The sequence below is a fragment of the Brassica rapa genome, chromosome A02 (genome assembly GCF_000309985.2).
Source record: "Brassica rapa cultivar Chiifu-401-42 chromosome A02, CAAS_Brap_v3.01, whole genome shotgun sequence".
NCBI lineage: Eukaryota > Viridiplantae > Streptophyta > Magnoliopsida > Brassicales > Brassicaceae > Brassica > Brassica rapa.
Window position 1 is genome coordinate 21,052,161 of NC_024796.2, and position 16,256 is coordinate 21,068,416.

The 16,256-nt window shown below is 35.7% G+C and overlaps 2 protein-coding genes across 4 annotated transcripts; one reads left to right on the plus strand and one right to left on the minus strand.

Annotated features, from left to right (window-relative positions):
- Nucleotides 1-395: 395 nt before the first annotated feature.
- Nucleotides 396-10,034, plus strand: LOC103848843 (chlorophyllase-2, chloroplastic). Of its 3 annotated transcripts, none has more exons than XM_033284723.1 (5): nucleotides 396-1,310; nucleotides 2,177-2,429; nucleotides 2,502-9,189; nucleotides 9,269-9,559; nucleotides 9,644-10,034. In XM_033284723.1, the coding sequence occupies exons 1-3, from the start codon at nucleotides 954-956 to the stop codon at nucleotides 2,861-2,863; spliced, it is 972 nt and encodes a 323-aa protein (XP_033140614.1). In that variant the 5' UTR covers nucleotides 396-953; the 3' UTR covers nucleotides 2,864-9,189; nucleotides 9,269-9,559; nucleotides 9,644-10,034. The 3 variants fall into 3 exon arrangements, with proteins under 3 accessions (XP_033140614.1, XP_009123914.2, XP_033140613.1); XM_009125666.3 differs by having other exon boundaries at nucleotides 399-1,310; nucleotides 2,177-5,744; nucleotides 5,853-9,189; XM_033284722.1 differs by having other exon boundaries at nucleotides 399-1,310; nucleotides 2,177-9,189.
- Nucleotides 10,035-11,334: 1,300 nt separating this feature from the next.
- Nucleotides 11,335-16,168, minus strand: LOC103848844 (VAN3-binding protein). The gene is made up of 7 exons (XM_009125672.3): nucleotides 15,616-16,168; nucleotides 15,265-15,360; nucleotides 12,957-13,377; nucleotides 12,444-12,662; nucleotides 12,289-12,338; nucleotides 12,083-12,140; nucleotides 11,335-11,752 (listed from the first exon to the last, which is right to left on the minus strand). The coding sequence occupies exons 1-7, from the start codon at nucleotides 15,922-15,924 to the stop codon at nucleotides 11,550-11,552; spliced, it is 1,356 nt and encodes a 451-aa protein (XP_009123920.1). The 5' UTR covers nucleotides 15,925-16,168; the 3' UTR covers nucleotides 11,335-11,549.
- Nucleotides 16,169-16,256: the final 88 nt, after the last annotated feature.

Consider the following 16,256-nt stretch of genomic DNA (forward strand, 5'->3'; position numbering starts at 1 on the left):
CCGAATTTAAGTAGTTGATTAAAATATAAAATATATTCTGTGTATACTGAACTTGCAGTATTAGGACTTTATATCAAATTTTTAAAACGGCGCTAATGTTTGTATCCCATATATATTAAAAGAGAAACATTTTAACATTTGAGGTAGCCATGTGTCATCACCACAATGATTCTTAGAATCTATAGAAAAATAAATTGGTTCATCTAAATATATAATAAGTTTTTTATTAAACTAACCATAAATTAATTGTTAATGTTCTTCATTCTTTCCATAAATAAAAATTATGGAATTGTCTAATGTGGTTAAAGTATATATAATATTTAATAATTTTAATTAATAAAAATTTGATAAAAATTAGTGTACCCTCTATCATTTTTTTTCAACTTTAACTTATTAAAATAAATTAAACAACCACATTAACCATATAATATAAATTTAGATTTTTCTGTATATTTTATAATTTAAAATTTTAAAACTAAAAAAAAGAGGGCCCTGAGGAGCATGTCACCCTCAACCCACAAACAACGACTATATATTACCAAAACTATTAAAAATCTCACATTAATTTTTTTGAACTGTGGTTTAAAATTTTTGTTATGAAAAAATATAAATAACTACAAAATCATATAAGTATGAAGATTCATTTTAATAAATATTAAAATTATTTAATTATAGACCATGCAAATAAAAAATGTTTTTTTGGATTAATAAAAAAATTTGTTTTCGCATCAATTTGATAACATTCATAATAGATACTGAATTTTTAATATTTAATATATATTTATTGTTTATTATGTAATATATACGTAAAAATAATTTTTATATAATATTCATTCTGAGCAAGGCGCGGATCTTAATCTAGTTAATGAATTAAATTTTACACTTCTTAATAATAATTATTTCAAATTTTAGAAAGAAAATCCATCATAAAGTAAACTTTTTCATGTCTATATATGTATCTTACGCATTTCATTCTCATGAACCTACAGAGAAAAAAAATTGAAGAAAATAACAAAGAGAAGAAAAAAAAAATGTCATCTTCTTCATCAAGAAACGCCTTTGTGGATGGCAAATACAAACCAGATCTTTTAACAGTGGATTTAGCATCTCGCTGTCGCTGCTACAAAACGACGCCATCTTCTTCTCTGACTCCGCCGCCTCCTCCCAAGTCGCTTTTGGTGGCAACGCCGGTGGAGGAAGGAGAATATCCGGTGGTGATGCTCCTCCATGGTTACCTTCTCTACAACTCATTTTACTCCCAGCTTATGTTGCATGTCTCTTCCTATGGCTTCATTGTCATCGCTCCGCAGGTTCAATATTATCTCACAAATTAATTTTAGATTAATTACACTGATTCATGAATTAATTAGCCTCTAAAATTTATTTTCCGTTCTCAAATTTAATTTGTTAGAGCATTAGAGGTTTGGAGTCCTGAAAACACATACACATAAATGTATATGTATATATTATATGTGTATATGTAATTATGAGATCCTGTGAAAACTCAATCCAAAGTTTCTAAAAAGAAATTTTACACTAGAATTAAATAGTGAACCGAGAAACTTTTTTAAGAAAATTTGAGTTGGGTTTTCCAGTCATAGACTCCACAGTTATATATACATATATATATACATATATGATCTATATATATATTGAGGACTCCATTGCCCCATTGGTAGAACTTTCCATTAGAAATCCTCTTAGTTAGTTAGCTACTTGTAAATCTGCGTTTGGTGACACATTAGTCCCCGTTCACCATTCAATACTAGTGTGAAAAGACATTGCAAGTAGACCATTTGGTATTTGTGTTAAAAAAAAAAGTGGACCATTTGGTCACTCGGTATAAATTTGCACTTACGTAAACTATAAATAGTTATGATGGATTAATGTAAAACTTAGGTGCAAGGAGACCGTCGTATTTAGGATTTATATGAATGGAGTACATGATGCCACGTTTAGCTGAGTTCTGAGACCTTATTTGTTTTGCTTGGCTCTTATTGGAACCTTAGACAGTAAGAAAAGTAAATAGATGGGTCCACTTGATGTATGAGTCTGTTTTTGTCTCTAATCAAATTGTCCAATTTTATAATAATCTCTCAAATCTTCTAAGAATAATTTCGTTACACGTTTTTATTTTGTTATGAATCAAATTTATTGGTTATGTTATACCCAACAGTTATATAACATTGCCGGACCAGACACGATGGACGAGATAAAATCAACGGCGGAGATTATTGATTGGTTATCAGTCGGACTTAACCACTTTCTTCCACCACAAGTAACACCCAACCTATCTAAATTCGCACTCACCGGCCATAGCCGCGGCGGCAAAACCGCATTCGCCGTGGCCTTAAAGAAATTTGGATACTCATCGGAACTAAAGATCTCAGCACTTATCGGTGTAGATCCGGTGGATGGGACAGGGAAAGGTAAACAAACCCCTCCTCCGGTTTTAACCTATGAACCAAACTCATTTAACCTAGAAAAGATGCCTGTTCTAGTTATTGGTTCGGGACTTGGTGAACTTGCCCGGAACCCATTGTTTCCACCGTGTGCACCTACGGGAGTGAACCACCGAGAGTTTTTCCAGGAATGTCAAGGTCCAGCGTGGCATTTTGTCGCAAAGGATTACGGACATTTAGACATGCTTGATGATGATACAAAAGGGCTTAGAGGGAAGAGTTCTTATTGTTTGTGTAAGAATGGTGAAGAGAGAAAACCAATGAGGAGATTTATTGGTGGTATTGTTGTGTCGTTTTTGATGGCTTATCTGGAAGATGATGATTGTGAGTTGATGAAGATCAAAGATGGGTGTCATGAAGGTGTTCCTGTTGAAATTCAAGAGTTTGAGGTTAAAAAGTAATTTTCTTTAGAGCTTGTTTTTCCTATTTTCAATATACAATAGTCACACTGCTTATGAAGTTATATTTTGTAGTCTTTACTCAAATGACATCTTGCCTCATGAAAGTAACCCGTTCACATCACAATACTAGGAGGGTAAACTTATATATGTTTTTTCTGCAATTTCAATAATCAAAATAAATTTACAAAACAGATATTAAACTGTCTGGCTGGAGCTGGTAGAAAAAAACAATATCACATAATTTGGTTTCTAGGTCAAGTGTAGTCAGCGTTAGATTAACCTCATAGATAAGTGCGAGAAGGCGCATGTGTGGTTGATTCCGAACCAAGAAGAAGTTAAATCTAGATATATGGAAAACATTTTGTCCCATGTCCTCTTGCCTGAATTGAACAACATATGACTTGGTTGGGCCACTTCATCTCGGATGCACACAAATAGTTGTCGAGGTTGCACATGAGATTGTTGAAACGATGTATATTGGCAAAGGGAGCTCCAGATGACTTGAAATGCATTGGTATATATGAAGATCAAAGGATACAACTTTTATTTCGTGGCAATAGGTTAACCAATAAAGTGACCCCTCTACACGCACATGATCAGGTTTACCAATAATCCGATAAGGACAGCATGAATGACATACCTCCAAGCATTAGTGGTAAAGTCAAAAACCTCGGCTGTAGTAGGGTTTTCTGAACCTATTTCGAAAGAGGTGTATGAACCCCTAAATTTGTCTTTACTGTGAAGTTTGTCGTTTAGGTGCTCACGGGCTTCGGTTGGGCGTGTTCGGATTGGGCCAAGCAGAGTTTCTATTAGGCCGAAAGGATTACAAAGTCCAGGAATGAGCTCGGCTCTCTACGAGTGCGAGCTAAAGAGTTTGTTACAAAAGCGGGTCCAACCCCATAACAACCATCGCCGACTTCAACATTTAGAAGAGAGTAACGGAGGAAGAGAGTAGAGAGAGAAGTATCACAGAGGAGAGAGAGAACTTAACGGAATAGAGAGATCCAATCCTGATTACAGCTCTGGAGTCCACAAAGCTTTCTATGGTTTCGTTTACGTGTCCTTGTCGTCTTCCAAGGAATCAAAAGCTGAGGGGTCGTCTTCTTCTTTGTAATTGATGTAGTATTCTTCTCCGGTGAGCTATTTGTGCAATCCCTTGCAGTAGCTGCACAAAAAAAACGATATCAGTCAATATTGTATTGATTAGACCAATAGTTTAGGTATGAGAGTTTCGTTCTCTCCTCATACATGCAGGAAACAAAGTTCAGGTTAACAATTGCATATGTTCTTACTTGCTAAGTTCATTAGATTGATTACAAGTTAAACATATATGATATAACTAAAGAACAATCAGATTCAATCTTAACCAGAATTGAGTTGAAGCTAAATTGAAACCTTAACAAGTGGTATCTTTCTAGGCTCAGACAATAAGGTTCGATCCGTTCTTGTTCTGAGGAGATAAGGTTGATCAGTATTTCTTGATGTTACTTGTGTCGTTGATTGTCTCTCGGAAGTTTGATCAAAATGGAATCTATTAATGGAAAGTTTTAAATGGAGAAGTTCGATGGATCAGGTGATTTTGTATGTGGAAGTTTAACATGTTCATGCAACTTAAACTGTATGGATTGGGATATATCTAAACAACTTCTACTAAAGAAGAAACTGATGTGGATACCAGTACTAAAAAAGAGACAAAGAAGGATCCTATGGCTAAGGAGAAGACACGAGAGCTAGAAACCTTACTTGTTCGAGTTTGACAAATATGGTGTTGAGGAAGGTGATGAAAGAGACGACTGTTATGGGAGTTTGAAAGGTGATTCTCAGACTAGGACACCTTTTTGAAGCTTGTTTATGGTCTCACAAGTCTGGACATAAATGTTTCAGATGAGGATCAAACAATATAGATCTCCCCAGTCTTCCACCACGATACAAATCCTTGGTTCATACACTCACTACAAGAATATCGAGTATTCATAGAACACCAGTATATAGCATTTTTTTGTTTTGTTTTTGCTATGGTTTACGACACGCGGATTTTTCTATAGCGTTTGGTTTTAATGAAATGCTATATTTAAATAAGACGGAAAAATAAATTCGATACGCGACATATTTTTTTTAGCTAAGTGTTTTTGCGGTTACTTATTGATAACATCACAAAACCAAAACTGTTATGTAAACCAATACGCGGGATAAACCTAAATTTTTGGTTTTTCCCACAAAAAAATCTAAGGCAAAAACAGAAACCCTTTCACCCTCTCACCTCAGTTCTATCGAAATCTTATGCCTCTCTCTCGAATCCTCATTTCACCTCTATGTTCTATCGAAATAAACTCAAAATCCTCATTCTACCTCTCTGTTTGATTCATAATCTATTTCCTTCTCTATCTGTCGAAGGAGTCATCTCGTTTCCACAGAGGTGAGATTAATCGATTTAGTTTTCTTCGATTTTGTCCTCAGTTTTCGAATTGACTTAGGGTTTTAATTTGTTTCGAATTGATTTAGGGTTTTAATCTGTTAGATATACGGTTTATATTCACTAAGATTAATCGATTTAGGGTTTTCATCTGTTAGATATACGGTTTATATTCACTAAGATTAATCGATTTAGGGTTCTTCAATTTTGTCATTAAGTTTTGTTCTAACTAATACTCGATGGTTCTTAATTTGCATATATCTTCTCAAATCAAAGGAGTACACTTATTTTAGTGGTGAGCTTCTCGTTCCTTTGATATTGTTATGAGATTTTAGTTTTCTATTTCAGTGTAGTGATTTACATATACCGTGTGTGATATACGCAACCTTACTCATGTATTGTACGTACACTTGGATCTGGAGCACTGTTTTATTTAACAATGGACAAGAATTGGGTTTGGCTACCAAGGTATGTGTATGCTTTTCTATATATTTTCATTTGTTTGGTTAAGTAAAAAGTGTTTGAGATATGAGTTTCAAAATGTTTGTTACTTACATGGCTAGCCTTGAGTATCAGGAAGGAGCATTTGCTTTTGTGAAAGAATCAGCTTTGAGATTGGGTCATCCGAGTGATATGTTGTGTCCCTGCATTGACTACCGCAACTTGTGTCATCAGCCGACAGATACAGTGGTGGATCATTTAATTATCAAGGGTATGGATCAGATATACAAGAGGAAGGAGAGTTAGTTTGAACATGGAGATGCGAAGGCTGATAAGCCATCAGATATCAGAAGTGAAGAGTATGTAGTTTATGACTTGTTCAGAACTGCTTTCTTTGATGGTGAAGCTCCACAGCCCCATAACGACGATGAAGTTCAGATAGAAAAAGGTGACAGTAAAGAGGAATCTGAGTTTAGGAAGAAACTGGAAGATGCTGAAACTCCACTATACTCTCTAGCTGTCCCAACTACACGAAGGTTTCAGCAATTATGGCGCTTTACCGCATCAAAGTTAAGCGTGGTATGTCTGAGAATTACTTCGACCAGCTCCTGACGGTAGTTCATGACATGCTTCCTAAAGATAATGTCCTTCTAAGTTCAACAGATGCAATGAAGAAATTCTTGAAAGTGTTTGGTTTTGGATACGATCATATTCATGCATGCACAAACGACTACATACTTTACGGTAAGGAATACAAGGACATCATAAGTTGCCCATGATGTGGAATTCAAGATGGAAAGGGATCAGCACACTGGTGAGGAGAGGACAGGGATTCCAGCTAAGGTTCTAAGGTATTTTTCAATTAAAGACAAATTCAGGAGGATGTTTATATCTAAAAGGATAGCTGAAGATTTACCTTTGCATTTCAATAATGCTAGTTCAGATGGTACAATGCGGTACCCAGTAGACTCTATCACTTGGTCCACCGTGAAGGATAAGTGGCCACAGTTTTCTGAAGAAGCAAGAAACCTCCGGTTTGGACTCTCTACCGACGGTATGAATCCTTTCTAAAATCCAGTTTACAAAATACAACACATGGCCGGTGTTATTAGTCAACTACAATATGCATCCAACAATTTGTATGAAAGAAGAGAACATCATGTTGACTTTCCTGATCCCTGGACCAACTGCACCGAGCAACAACATCGATGTCTACCTATCTCCTTTGATAGATGATCTAAATGATTTGTGGAATGAAGGTATTGTTGTTTATGACTTGTTTCAGAAGGAAAATATCACACTAAAAATAATGTTGTTGTGGATTGTCAGTGATTATCCTGGATTAGGGACATTGGCTGGGTGTAAAGTCAAAGGGAAACAAGCATGTACTATCTGTGGAAAGGATACACCCTTTAGATGGTTGAAGTTTACTCGAAAGCATGTGTATTTGGGCAACAGAAAGAGGCTGAGACCTGAGCATCCTTACAGACGAAGAAGAAAATTGTTTGACAACAAAGTTAAAGAAGGGACTCTATCTAGAATTCAAAATGGATCAGAAAGTTTTGAGACACTAAAGGATATATCATTAATAGAAATCGGTTTCAGACTGACGATGTTATGTGGAAGACTCAGAACAGTGGAGTTACCTATGAAACCTTCGGCATGTGTAGATCCAATGCCCGAGATACTGCACATAAGGCGGACATGGTTGCATTCTACGGAGTTATTGAAGATACATACTCCTCGACTACCATATGTTTCAGATTCCACTCTTCAAGTGTAAGTGGGCGAACAAAGGTCACAGTGTGAAAGAAGAGCAAGGATTTACACTGGTGAACCTCTAAGTGAACTGTATATCCAAGATCTGTACATTATGACATCACAAGCAAAACAAATCTTTTACGCTAAAGAAGATGATTCCTCACATTGGTATGTCTGTATGAGGGTGCCACCTAGAGGGTATCATGAGCTTGAGTTAGAGAAGGAGTTTGTTGCCGCAACTTTGACAATTCCAAAAATTGAAGATTATGTGAACCAGTCCTCTGATGACGAAAGTTTTATGTTAGAGATGACTATGAAGCAGTCTTAGTAGTGGAATAGTTGGTTGAAGTAATTTTTGCTGGTAGTTCATAGATTATTGGTTGTGTTTCAGGTTTGCTAAAATGGCAAAGTGAGAAGATACAGTCACTACTCGACGCAGTCGACGTCAATCAGGCATTCCCCCAACCCCTGCAGAGATGATCAGAAAAAAGCAAACTGCTACTCAGGCTAAAAAACAATGTTGCCAAGAAGCTGCACAGGAACAAGAAGAACACAGAGAAACTGAAGAGAGTGGAGAAGCTGATATGGAAGACGAAGATGAGTATTTAGAGGATGTAACATTGCAGTACAATTTAGAAGCTCATGAAGAGAGTATGCAGCCTCAGGAAGAGCGTACGCAGCCTCAAGAAGAGCGTATGCAGCCTCAGGAAGAGAGTACGCATCCATCAACTGGAAAAGCTCAAAATGAAGAAACAATCACCAAAAAGCGAACTCGAGGTCTAACTAAGATGCGTAGAGTTGCTAAACAACCAGAGGAAAAGGTTGATGTTGAATTCACATCTCTGGATGAACATGTTGGCAAAGGATCTGTAACTCTGTCATCCTTTCTTGGACGTCTAGTGAGAGAGGATGTTCATGTACTAATTGATGATTGGAGGCACCTCGATGAAAAAACTAGCTACATTATATGGGAGGAGATTCAGGTACTCTATGTATTTAATATATCCTTCTGATGGAAGACTTGTCAGACCATAATTTGCAGAGACAATTGTGAGTGTATACTGAGTTAATTGACTTAGGAAGTCATAAGATATTGACACAATATTGTTGTGTATCAGGAACAAATAAAGTCAATTGATACTGAAATGAGATCCACATGTAGTAATAACTTCAGAGATGATGTTGTGAGTCAAGTGTTAGGTAAAGACAAAAATCAAAGAGTCAGAGGGATGGGCAGAGGAGTTACTGCTTCAAAGCTAGCATTCATTCAGGCTAGAAACACGCATGTGCAGAAGCTTGAAGAGACACATTTGCAATTTCTCAAAAAGATCGAAGAGCTGCAGACGCATGTGCAGAAGTTTGTGTTTGTCAAAACATTCTGATGGTTCTGTAGCTGAGACTACCAGTGCTAGCAAGGTAGTTATGAAGTGTCAGCTTCTGGATTGGTGTGAAGTAGGTGATGTTGTTGTTGGGGAAGGAGAGTTCTGCTGGGCTGAACCAATGTACAAAATTGGTCGTGTTCCTCTTGGACCTGGAGCAGCAGCTGTGATTGTCAATGCTGTAACAAAAAATGATGCTTATGTCTGGAGGCCAACCACAAGTATATTTTCACTTGGACAAGCATTGGATAGCAAAATATCCTGGCCAGCTGAAAAGATCATTTTGGATAACGACCACGGCTCCACCAAAAATTCAAACTATTGCTTCATCGGTAAACATCTTCTTTCTCTAATCTGGTATGAATTGGTTTTATGTTTCAATTATGGTGTAACACATTATTCATGTCTTAGGCATCATCGGATAAAATACGCATCTATGACTGGACTTGCGATGATGTGATTGCTGACGGTGGTTTGTTTTCAACTGATCCAAAGCAACTGGTCAACAATATTCTCTTTGGACCCAATGCTGCAATTGTGAAGACTGAAAAAGTGATTAAGAAGGAGGCTTTGCGAAGACCTAGTCCTTAGATGTCAACAATTGGTGATGCACTTCGTCTCAGTATCGCTTGGCCAATTCAGAAGATAGATACTATTAATCAGTCACCATTAAGAGTTTCACCATTATTCTCTTCACCTCGGGTAAGCTTTTCGAACATTAAATAGATGTGTTGTGGTTGTTATTAACTTTGGTCTTATGCTTTTGTTTGCCACTTTGGGTGATAGAGTGTTAGTAACAGCTTGGACACAGCTAAATCAAGTCTAGAGAAGAAGTGCCTCTTGTTGGATTGCTTAAACTCGGGAAAGACTGTGGCTGAAGACCGTCTTGTTTCCACAAATCCAGAGGATAGAGTACACTTTGTCCCGTTAGGAGAAAATGCTCGCAAGGTCTTTGTTTGAGTGGCAAATATTGGAGATGCAAAAGTTTGGAGACCAAATGCAGAAGTTGAATTCATATCTGATGCTCTAGGTACCACTGTGGCTTGGCATGATGACAAAGTAAAAAATTTCTGATGCTTGTATGTTTTTGTGTTGTTGGATCTTTGTCGAACTTCATATCAACTGGAAATGTAAACTTCTAATGTTTAATTAATAATGTTTAAATTATTAGATTTCATTTATATCTATTTTTAAATATATTGTGGTTTTAAATAATTGAAAACATAAACGCTACAAAATGAAATTTGTAAAAATATATGACATGGGATCAGTAATGAAATACAAATGCTATTTTAAAAACTTTAAATAACAAAAAGGAAACCACTATCTAACTAAAACATACTGTAGTGGAAGCGAAAAGCGTTATATTAAGCGGAAGACCTATTATCGCGGCCGATGATACAACGTACCTAATAACGGTATGGTATCGTACGGTAGCGTTTTTTTGGCGCAATGAATACTCAATTTTCTTTAGTTACTTAATTATGGAAATCGAAAAGAAACGCTAATAGTCAAAGAAGTGACTGCTTCGGCAAGAACTTAAAGAAAAAGGATTAGGCAAGCATCCTAGATCTAATGTTGAAGGGTTAGTTGTTTCAACAAGAACAACCGAGAAAAGGTTTAATAACCAAGGGAGGAATATGTCAAAGAGAAAAGATTTTAGATCAACGTCTCAAGGCAAGTTTAATCCTAAGACAAGAGAGTGTTGGATATGCGGAAAGGAGAAACACTTTAAACGCGAATGTCCATAAAGAAAGGACCAGAAATCTTCATATTCTGATAATGTTGCACAAAATAAAGAATTTCCAGTGATCCTCACAACAAGTGCAAGACACAAAAGAAAAATGGGTCCTAACTCTAGATGCAGCTTTCACAAATCACCAAAGCCAGAAGTACTATTTGATCTAGAAGAGTTTGAAGGGGGCAAGATACTCTTGGGGAAAAATACATTGAGTGAAGCTAAAGGAATTGGAAAACTGAAGATTTTAAACACTGATCTGTCTAAGGTGGGGGCTAACATAGGTAAGGTTGCTGCTTTCAGAGGGAATTAATCTGATTTTTTTATGATCAGATGGAGAAACATGGTTGCAATTATACCGGAGAAGACTACAAAGTCACATTCTTCAAGGATGGAAAGAAAGTCATTGTGAAGAAACTATAAAGATGGTTTATCATCTTGAAGGATCTGTTGTGAAAGCCAAGCAACCTTGGCTAGAATATAAGTTGATATCACGAACAGATGGCATTTTAGGCTTGGGCATAATTTTGAAGAATAAGAATGCTATGGTAAAGAATAGTTATTTGAATGCGAAAGAGGTTCATATATTGGATTTCTGTCAGAAATGTGTGCTGGGAAAAGTTCATAAACTTCCTGTTACAAATGAGATTCTTGGTTATGTACACAATGATCTTTAGGTTTCAATGTCGAACAAAGAAAGCTTGCCGGTTTTTTCTATGCTACAATCACCCCAGAAGAAACAAAGCAATAGGTCAACCCCTACGTTCATCTGATTTCTCCATCACCATAGTTCATAGCTTAACAACAAGAACATTACGTAATTTGCATAAGATCTTACCTTATAAATATTTAGACGATTTAATCCCATTTTAGAAGAATATAAAATACCAATATTCCCATTGTTTCATTTTCATACTGACTTTACACCCAACAAGCCTATAACTTAATTCACCATTAATGCCTACTATCAGAAGCAAGGGAAATAAGCATGGAAACGCCTTGTGTCCAAAGATCATACTCCCTTTGGCTTTTGCACTCGAATTCAATCACTCTTTTCTCTAATGTTTTTAGCCCGAAGTACCTCAAATCCTCTCCTCCCTCGAGTAATTCACGGCCAGGCCACGCAGTTAATCCCTTCACAAGTTCCACCACCACATCTATATAGATCAAAATCAAGAACACGTTCAGAAACTTATTTTAATTATGAGACCAAATTTAAGACTATGCTAACATGTCTAATATAATATCATTATTAGCCTACCATCTCCTAGTCTTTCGTGTTATTTTGAAACAAAATGTATTCGAGACCGATTATATATCTTTAGACAATCATCAGACTAACTTTAGATCGTTCTTTGACTTTAGGATCTAATAGTACACTTCGAAATATATTCCAAAGTTAGTACCTTTTTGACCTTCTATCCATTGGGATCGATTAAAGACTATGAAAGAGTAAGAGAGAAGCAAAGTATCAGTATTTCACTCACACTTCTTTTTCTTTGTAATGGTCCCGGCAACATGTTTACTTTTCATCTTCAATATTACCTGCACAATAATTTAAAATGACAATTAAAACAATGGAAAATGTAATTTAGTTTCCACAATAAAGGTCGATAAACCCATTACTTAAAACTAAAATATAGTATAGGTATCTAAAAAGCTTAAACTATAGTATGATTTAATATATTTTTACCTGCTTTGTTCTATTTATGTATACCGAAACAACTTTCCAATGAAGATCGCCTGATAGATATGAAACGAGTATTAAAATGTTGGAATTACATTAATGTATTCAAGAACTATACGTAACATGAAATAAATCGTAAGTATTTGAAGACAATAACAAACCTTCGCGGGTGCGTTTAAGCAATTCGCAACCTTTAGCTAGCAATTCTCTACTACATATCCCAAGAAAATTGTCTTCCGGAGTTAAACAGCCTTGGTAACCACCACCACCGCCGCTGCTTTCACCGCCTTTCGGTATCCCCTTCTCCACCGGAATCACTGCCGCTATGTTCCATACCTCCTTAAATGCCCTCGCCTTTAGAGTTGCAGCTCCTCTCAACGCTACGTATGTACATTTTAAAAAAATGTTAACCAAGAATTATACTACACTTTATTAGTCATGTTGATTTGATGGTTTAGGAGTCAGTATGTGAGTCTACGTCCTAATAAGTAAATCGGAAGTTCAACTCAGAAACTTGGTGATTACAAAACAAAACAAAAAACTATATTATGGTAACAATTGAACTTTTAAAAAAATTTGGTGTCAAATGTCTAGTGTTTCTTGAGTTGATAAATTTGTGTAAGTAACAATTATATTTTTATGATCAACCAAAATGATTAATATGAGAACTCTACCTGTAGCCGCGGCGGCTGTCAACGTCATGATATCTCCGGCGGAACGAACGTTGACCGCAGAACTAACAACGGAGGCCAGGTGCTCGCGATCGGCTCCCATAATCTGGGCGGCTTCCACACATTGTGCCGCCACTAAAGTCGCGGCGGAAGCCACCGCGGAGTCAGTTTGAGCAACTTGCTCGTCATTTCCAGAACTCGACTGAGAGGCAGTTGCTACAGCAATAGCAGCCACGGCGGCAGCCACTGAAGCTACAGATACTGCCGCGTGAAGCTGTGCGTTTTGTGCACGTGTCTCCTCTCTTTTCTTCTCCCTCCTGTCCTTCAACCACCGACCGACAGTTTTAGAACCTCCTGCGACGCCGGAGACGGCGGATGGACCACGTATGTGTCCACTAAAGGATGGGCTTATACGGTAGAATTGCTGGACCAATATTTTAATTTCAAAATTAATACCCGTTTAAACGTATGTGTTCAATAAAAGTATAAATAAAAGTGGACCACAGTGAAAAATATTTTCTATAATAAATGGCTGTGGAAAATTGACCCTTGTGATTTGTGAACATAGACCAGCCCATCTTTGGGTCCTAAACCATAAATGCTATAACACTATTTCTAGCAAAATAAATACAAAATCAATCGGGTTTTAATAACATTTCAATGTTGTAGTTTGATATTATCATAAATGAAAACGAATTAAAACTATGTATTTGTAGGGAAAAATGATGTGGAAAATAGACCTATGTGAACATATGCCAGCCATACTTGGGTCCAAACCATAAATGCTAACAAACTAAATTTTTTCTTAATAAAAATACAAAATCGAATCCATGTTGCTAAAATTAAACCATAAATATAAAAATAGACTTTAACAATAGGGACAATATACTGCTCATCTTGTAGTAATTGACAGAGAAAAATACTTGGGACGAAGAGAAAGCCTGCGTCTTGTGTTCCTCTGTTTTTTTTTTCTTACAGCTACTGCTGCTTCTACTTAGGGCATCTCCAACCCTACTCCATTTTCAACTCCAAACATCATTATGGAGTAAAATCTTCTCCAATCCCACTCCATTTTGGAGTTGAAAATGGAGTAATGGCTAGGGTTACTCCATTTATGGAGTAATCTTACCCATTACTCCATTTTGGAGTTGAACTTTTTTTATTTATAAAATGGTCATTTCAATCTTTAATGTTTTTATTTCTTAATTAAATAATATTTAAAATGATACATTAACATGAAAATAGTATATTCCACAAAGGATTATTTAATAATTTTAAATAAATAATGAAAATAACAGAAAAAATAAATAATAAAAATAAAAATAACATAAAATAAGTAAATTTAATAATCTGGAAAATCCGTTCCGGATCCGCTAAGGTCGGTGAAATATTGCCCAAACGGAGAAGTCTAAGAAAGAGCTTGTTGATCTTGTGATTCAACATTTCGCTTTGATATTATTTGTATTTGTTGAGTTTGAATATACGCACGAACATTTGGATCTTGTATAGATGAGAGTGAACTCAATGCACCAATTGAACTTGGAAGAAAAGCTCCACATCCGAGTATCAAAATTGCAGAAGATGAAAATGTCTGATTTCAAAATTTTCTTGCTCGATTTAGGAATATCAAAGATAAAGAAGCTCATTTTCTCGATTTAGGAATATCAAAGATAAAGAAGCTCATTTTCATTACGAAATACATTAGTTGATCATTTGTGGGAAAAATTCTAATGCTCATTGTTGAACCCACATATATGTTGTCTTTTTAATGATTTCTTGTACTTTTTAATAATAAATATTTAATTCAAATAATTTATATTTTAATTATTTATCGTAAACATAAAATAGTTGGGGTTAATTGGTAAATTTTTATAAGTATAAGATTTTATTTGCAATTATGAATAAAATAAAAATGAAATCTTTAAGAAATATTATTTTTGGAGTAGAAAATGGAGTAATACATTGGAGTAAAACCTTACTCCATTTTGGTGTTGCACCATTTTGGAGTAAAAAATGGAGTAATACATTGGAGATGCTCTTACACTTTAGCCTTTTTTGTTTGTCAACGTGTTTAATTAATTTACCATATAGACCCTTATTTTCAATCTACGACATATATTTAATCCACCAAATCCTAATTTTAAACACTAGTCCAACAGTTGCGCAAAAAAAAAAAAAAACACTAGTCCAACACTTAAATGGGTTGAATTACTAATTAAGTAATAATTTTCTATAAAGAATCTCCTTTTACCACTAGACTTTCAATTTCGGTCTAGTATTTATTGAAAATTGGTTCAAGAATTTGACTGACCTTAAAGTCGTCGATGTCAGAGGGAGAAATCGGAGGGCTTTCAGTGAAAGAGCTGTGTGAAAGTCTCCCTGAAGTCCGTGGTGATGAAATATCAGGCTGTCAGAATTATTTTTGCAATCAAATTAAAATTAAACTATTTTATTATGAAAAAGAAAAGGGAATGAAGTTTCTAATTTTATACCATCTTATAAAATGTAAGTAAAAAAAAAGTATGGAACATACACAATAAATAAAGTTGTTCACGCAACAATATTTGTTACTTGATAGAAACATTTCTAAATTGAAAAAAAGTAATTTAGATTTTTTGATTTATTTCTTAATACAACGTCCGTTATGGATAGATTTACTTACAGACTGAGCCATGATACGTTCCATGACCATTAAAGAAGTCTCAGAGGAAGCGAAAGAGAAAGTGTTTCCGGAAACGATGCCGTTTTCTTCATCTTCCGGCAACAAAGTGACGTCAGAAGCGCTCTGGATCTCGGAGAAACGCATTTGCGGCGGTTGAAAAGTCGGAGAAGCTACAACGGCTCTTGTTACTTCCGTTGCGGAAGCGCTCCACGCGCGTGACAAAAACTCCATAGAATTTAACGGCGTTTCAGGCGGTTTAAACGATGGACTGAACCTCCATTGTTCTCCAAACGTTTTACCTTTATCCATTTCTAGAGAGAGAGAGAGAAAAACAGAGTGATAGAATGGGGAAGTTATTGCGAAGCTTTCGTGGTATTTAAAAGCGGACAGAGATATTCGATTTGGAGGTTGAGGTTATAGTTTTAGCTGCCATAAATCCTACGGTTGGATTTAATATTTTTGTTTAACTAACACGTGGCTTTATCTTGGTGGATAATGTTATCTTCGTACTTCCACTCCACATTTAATAATTAGCTAGTTAAATGCCATGCTAATTACTTGTAGGCGGTTGTAGTCTTAAAACTAAAGAGTAAAGAACAAACAAAAGAAAACTATGATGGTTAACTGAATTTTCTCTCTTT

Coding starts and splice junctions, on each gene's coding strand:
- LOC103848844 (XM_009125672.3), bottom strand. CDS start 15,924: ATGGATAAAGGTAAAACGTTTGGAGAACAATGGAGGTTCAGTCCATCG. Junction 12,141..12,288: donor ACATAAATAGAACAAAGCAG/GTAAAAATATAT, acceptor ATTATTGTGCAG/GTAATATTGAAGATGAAAAG. Junction 11,753..12,082: donor CATTACAAAGAAAAAGAAGT/GTGAGTGAAATA, acceptor TGATCTATATAG/ATGTGGTGGTGGAACTTGTG.
- LOC103848843 (XM_033284722.1), top strand. CDS start 954: ATGTATCTTACGCATTTCATTCTCATGAACCTACAGAGAAAAAAAATT. Junction 1,311..2,176: donor TCATTGTCATCGCTCCGCAG/GTTCAATATTAT, acceptor TATACCCAACAG/TTATATAACATTGCCGGACC.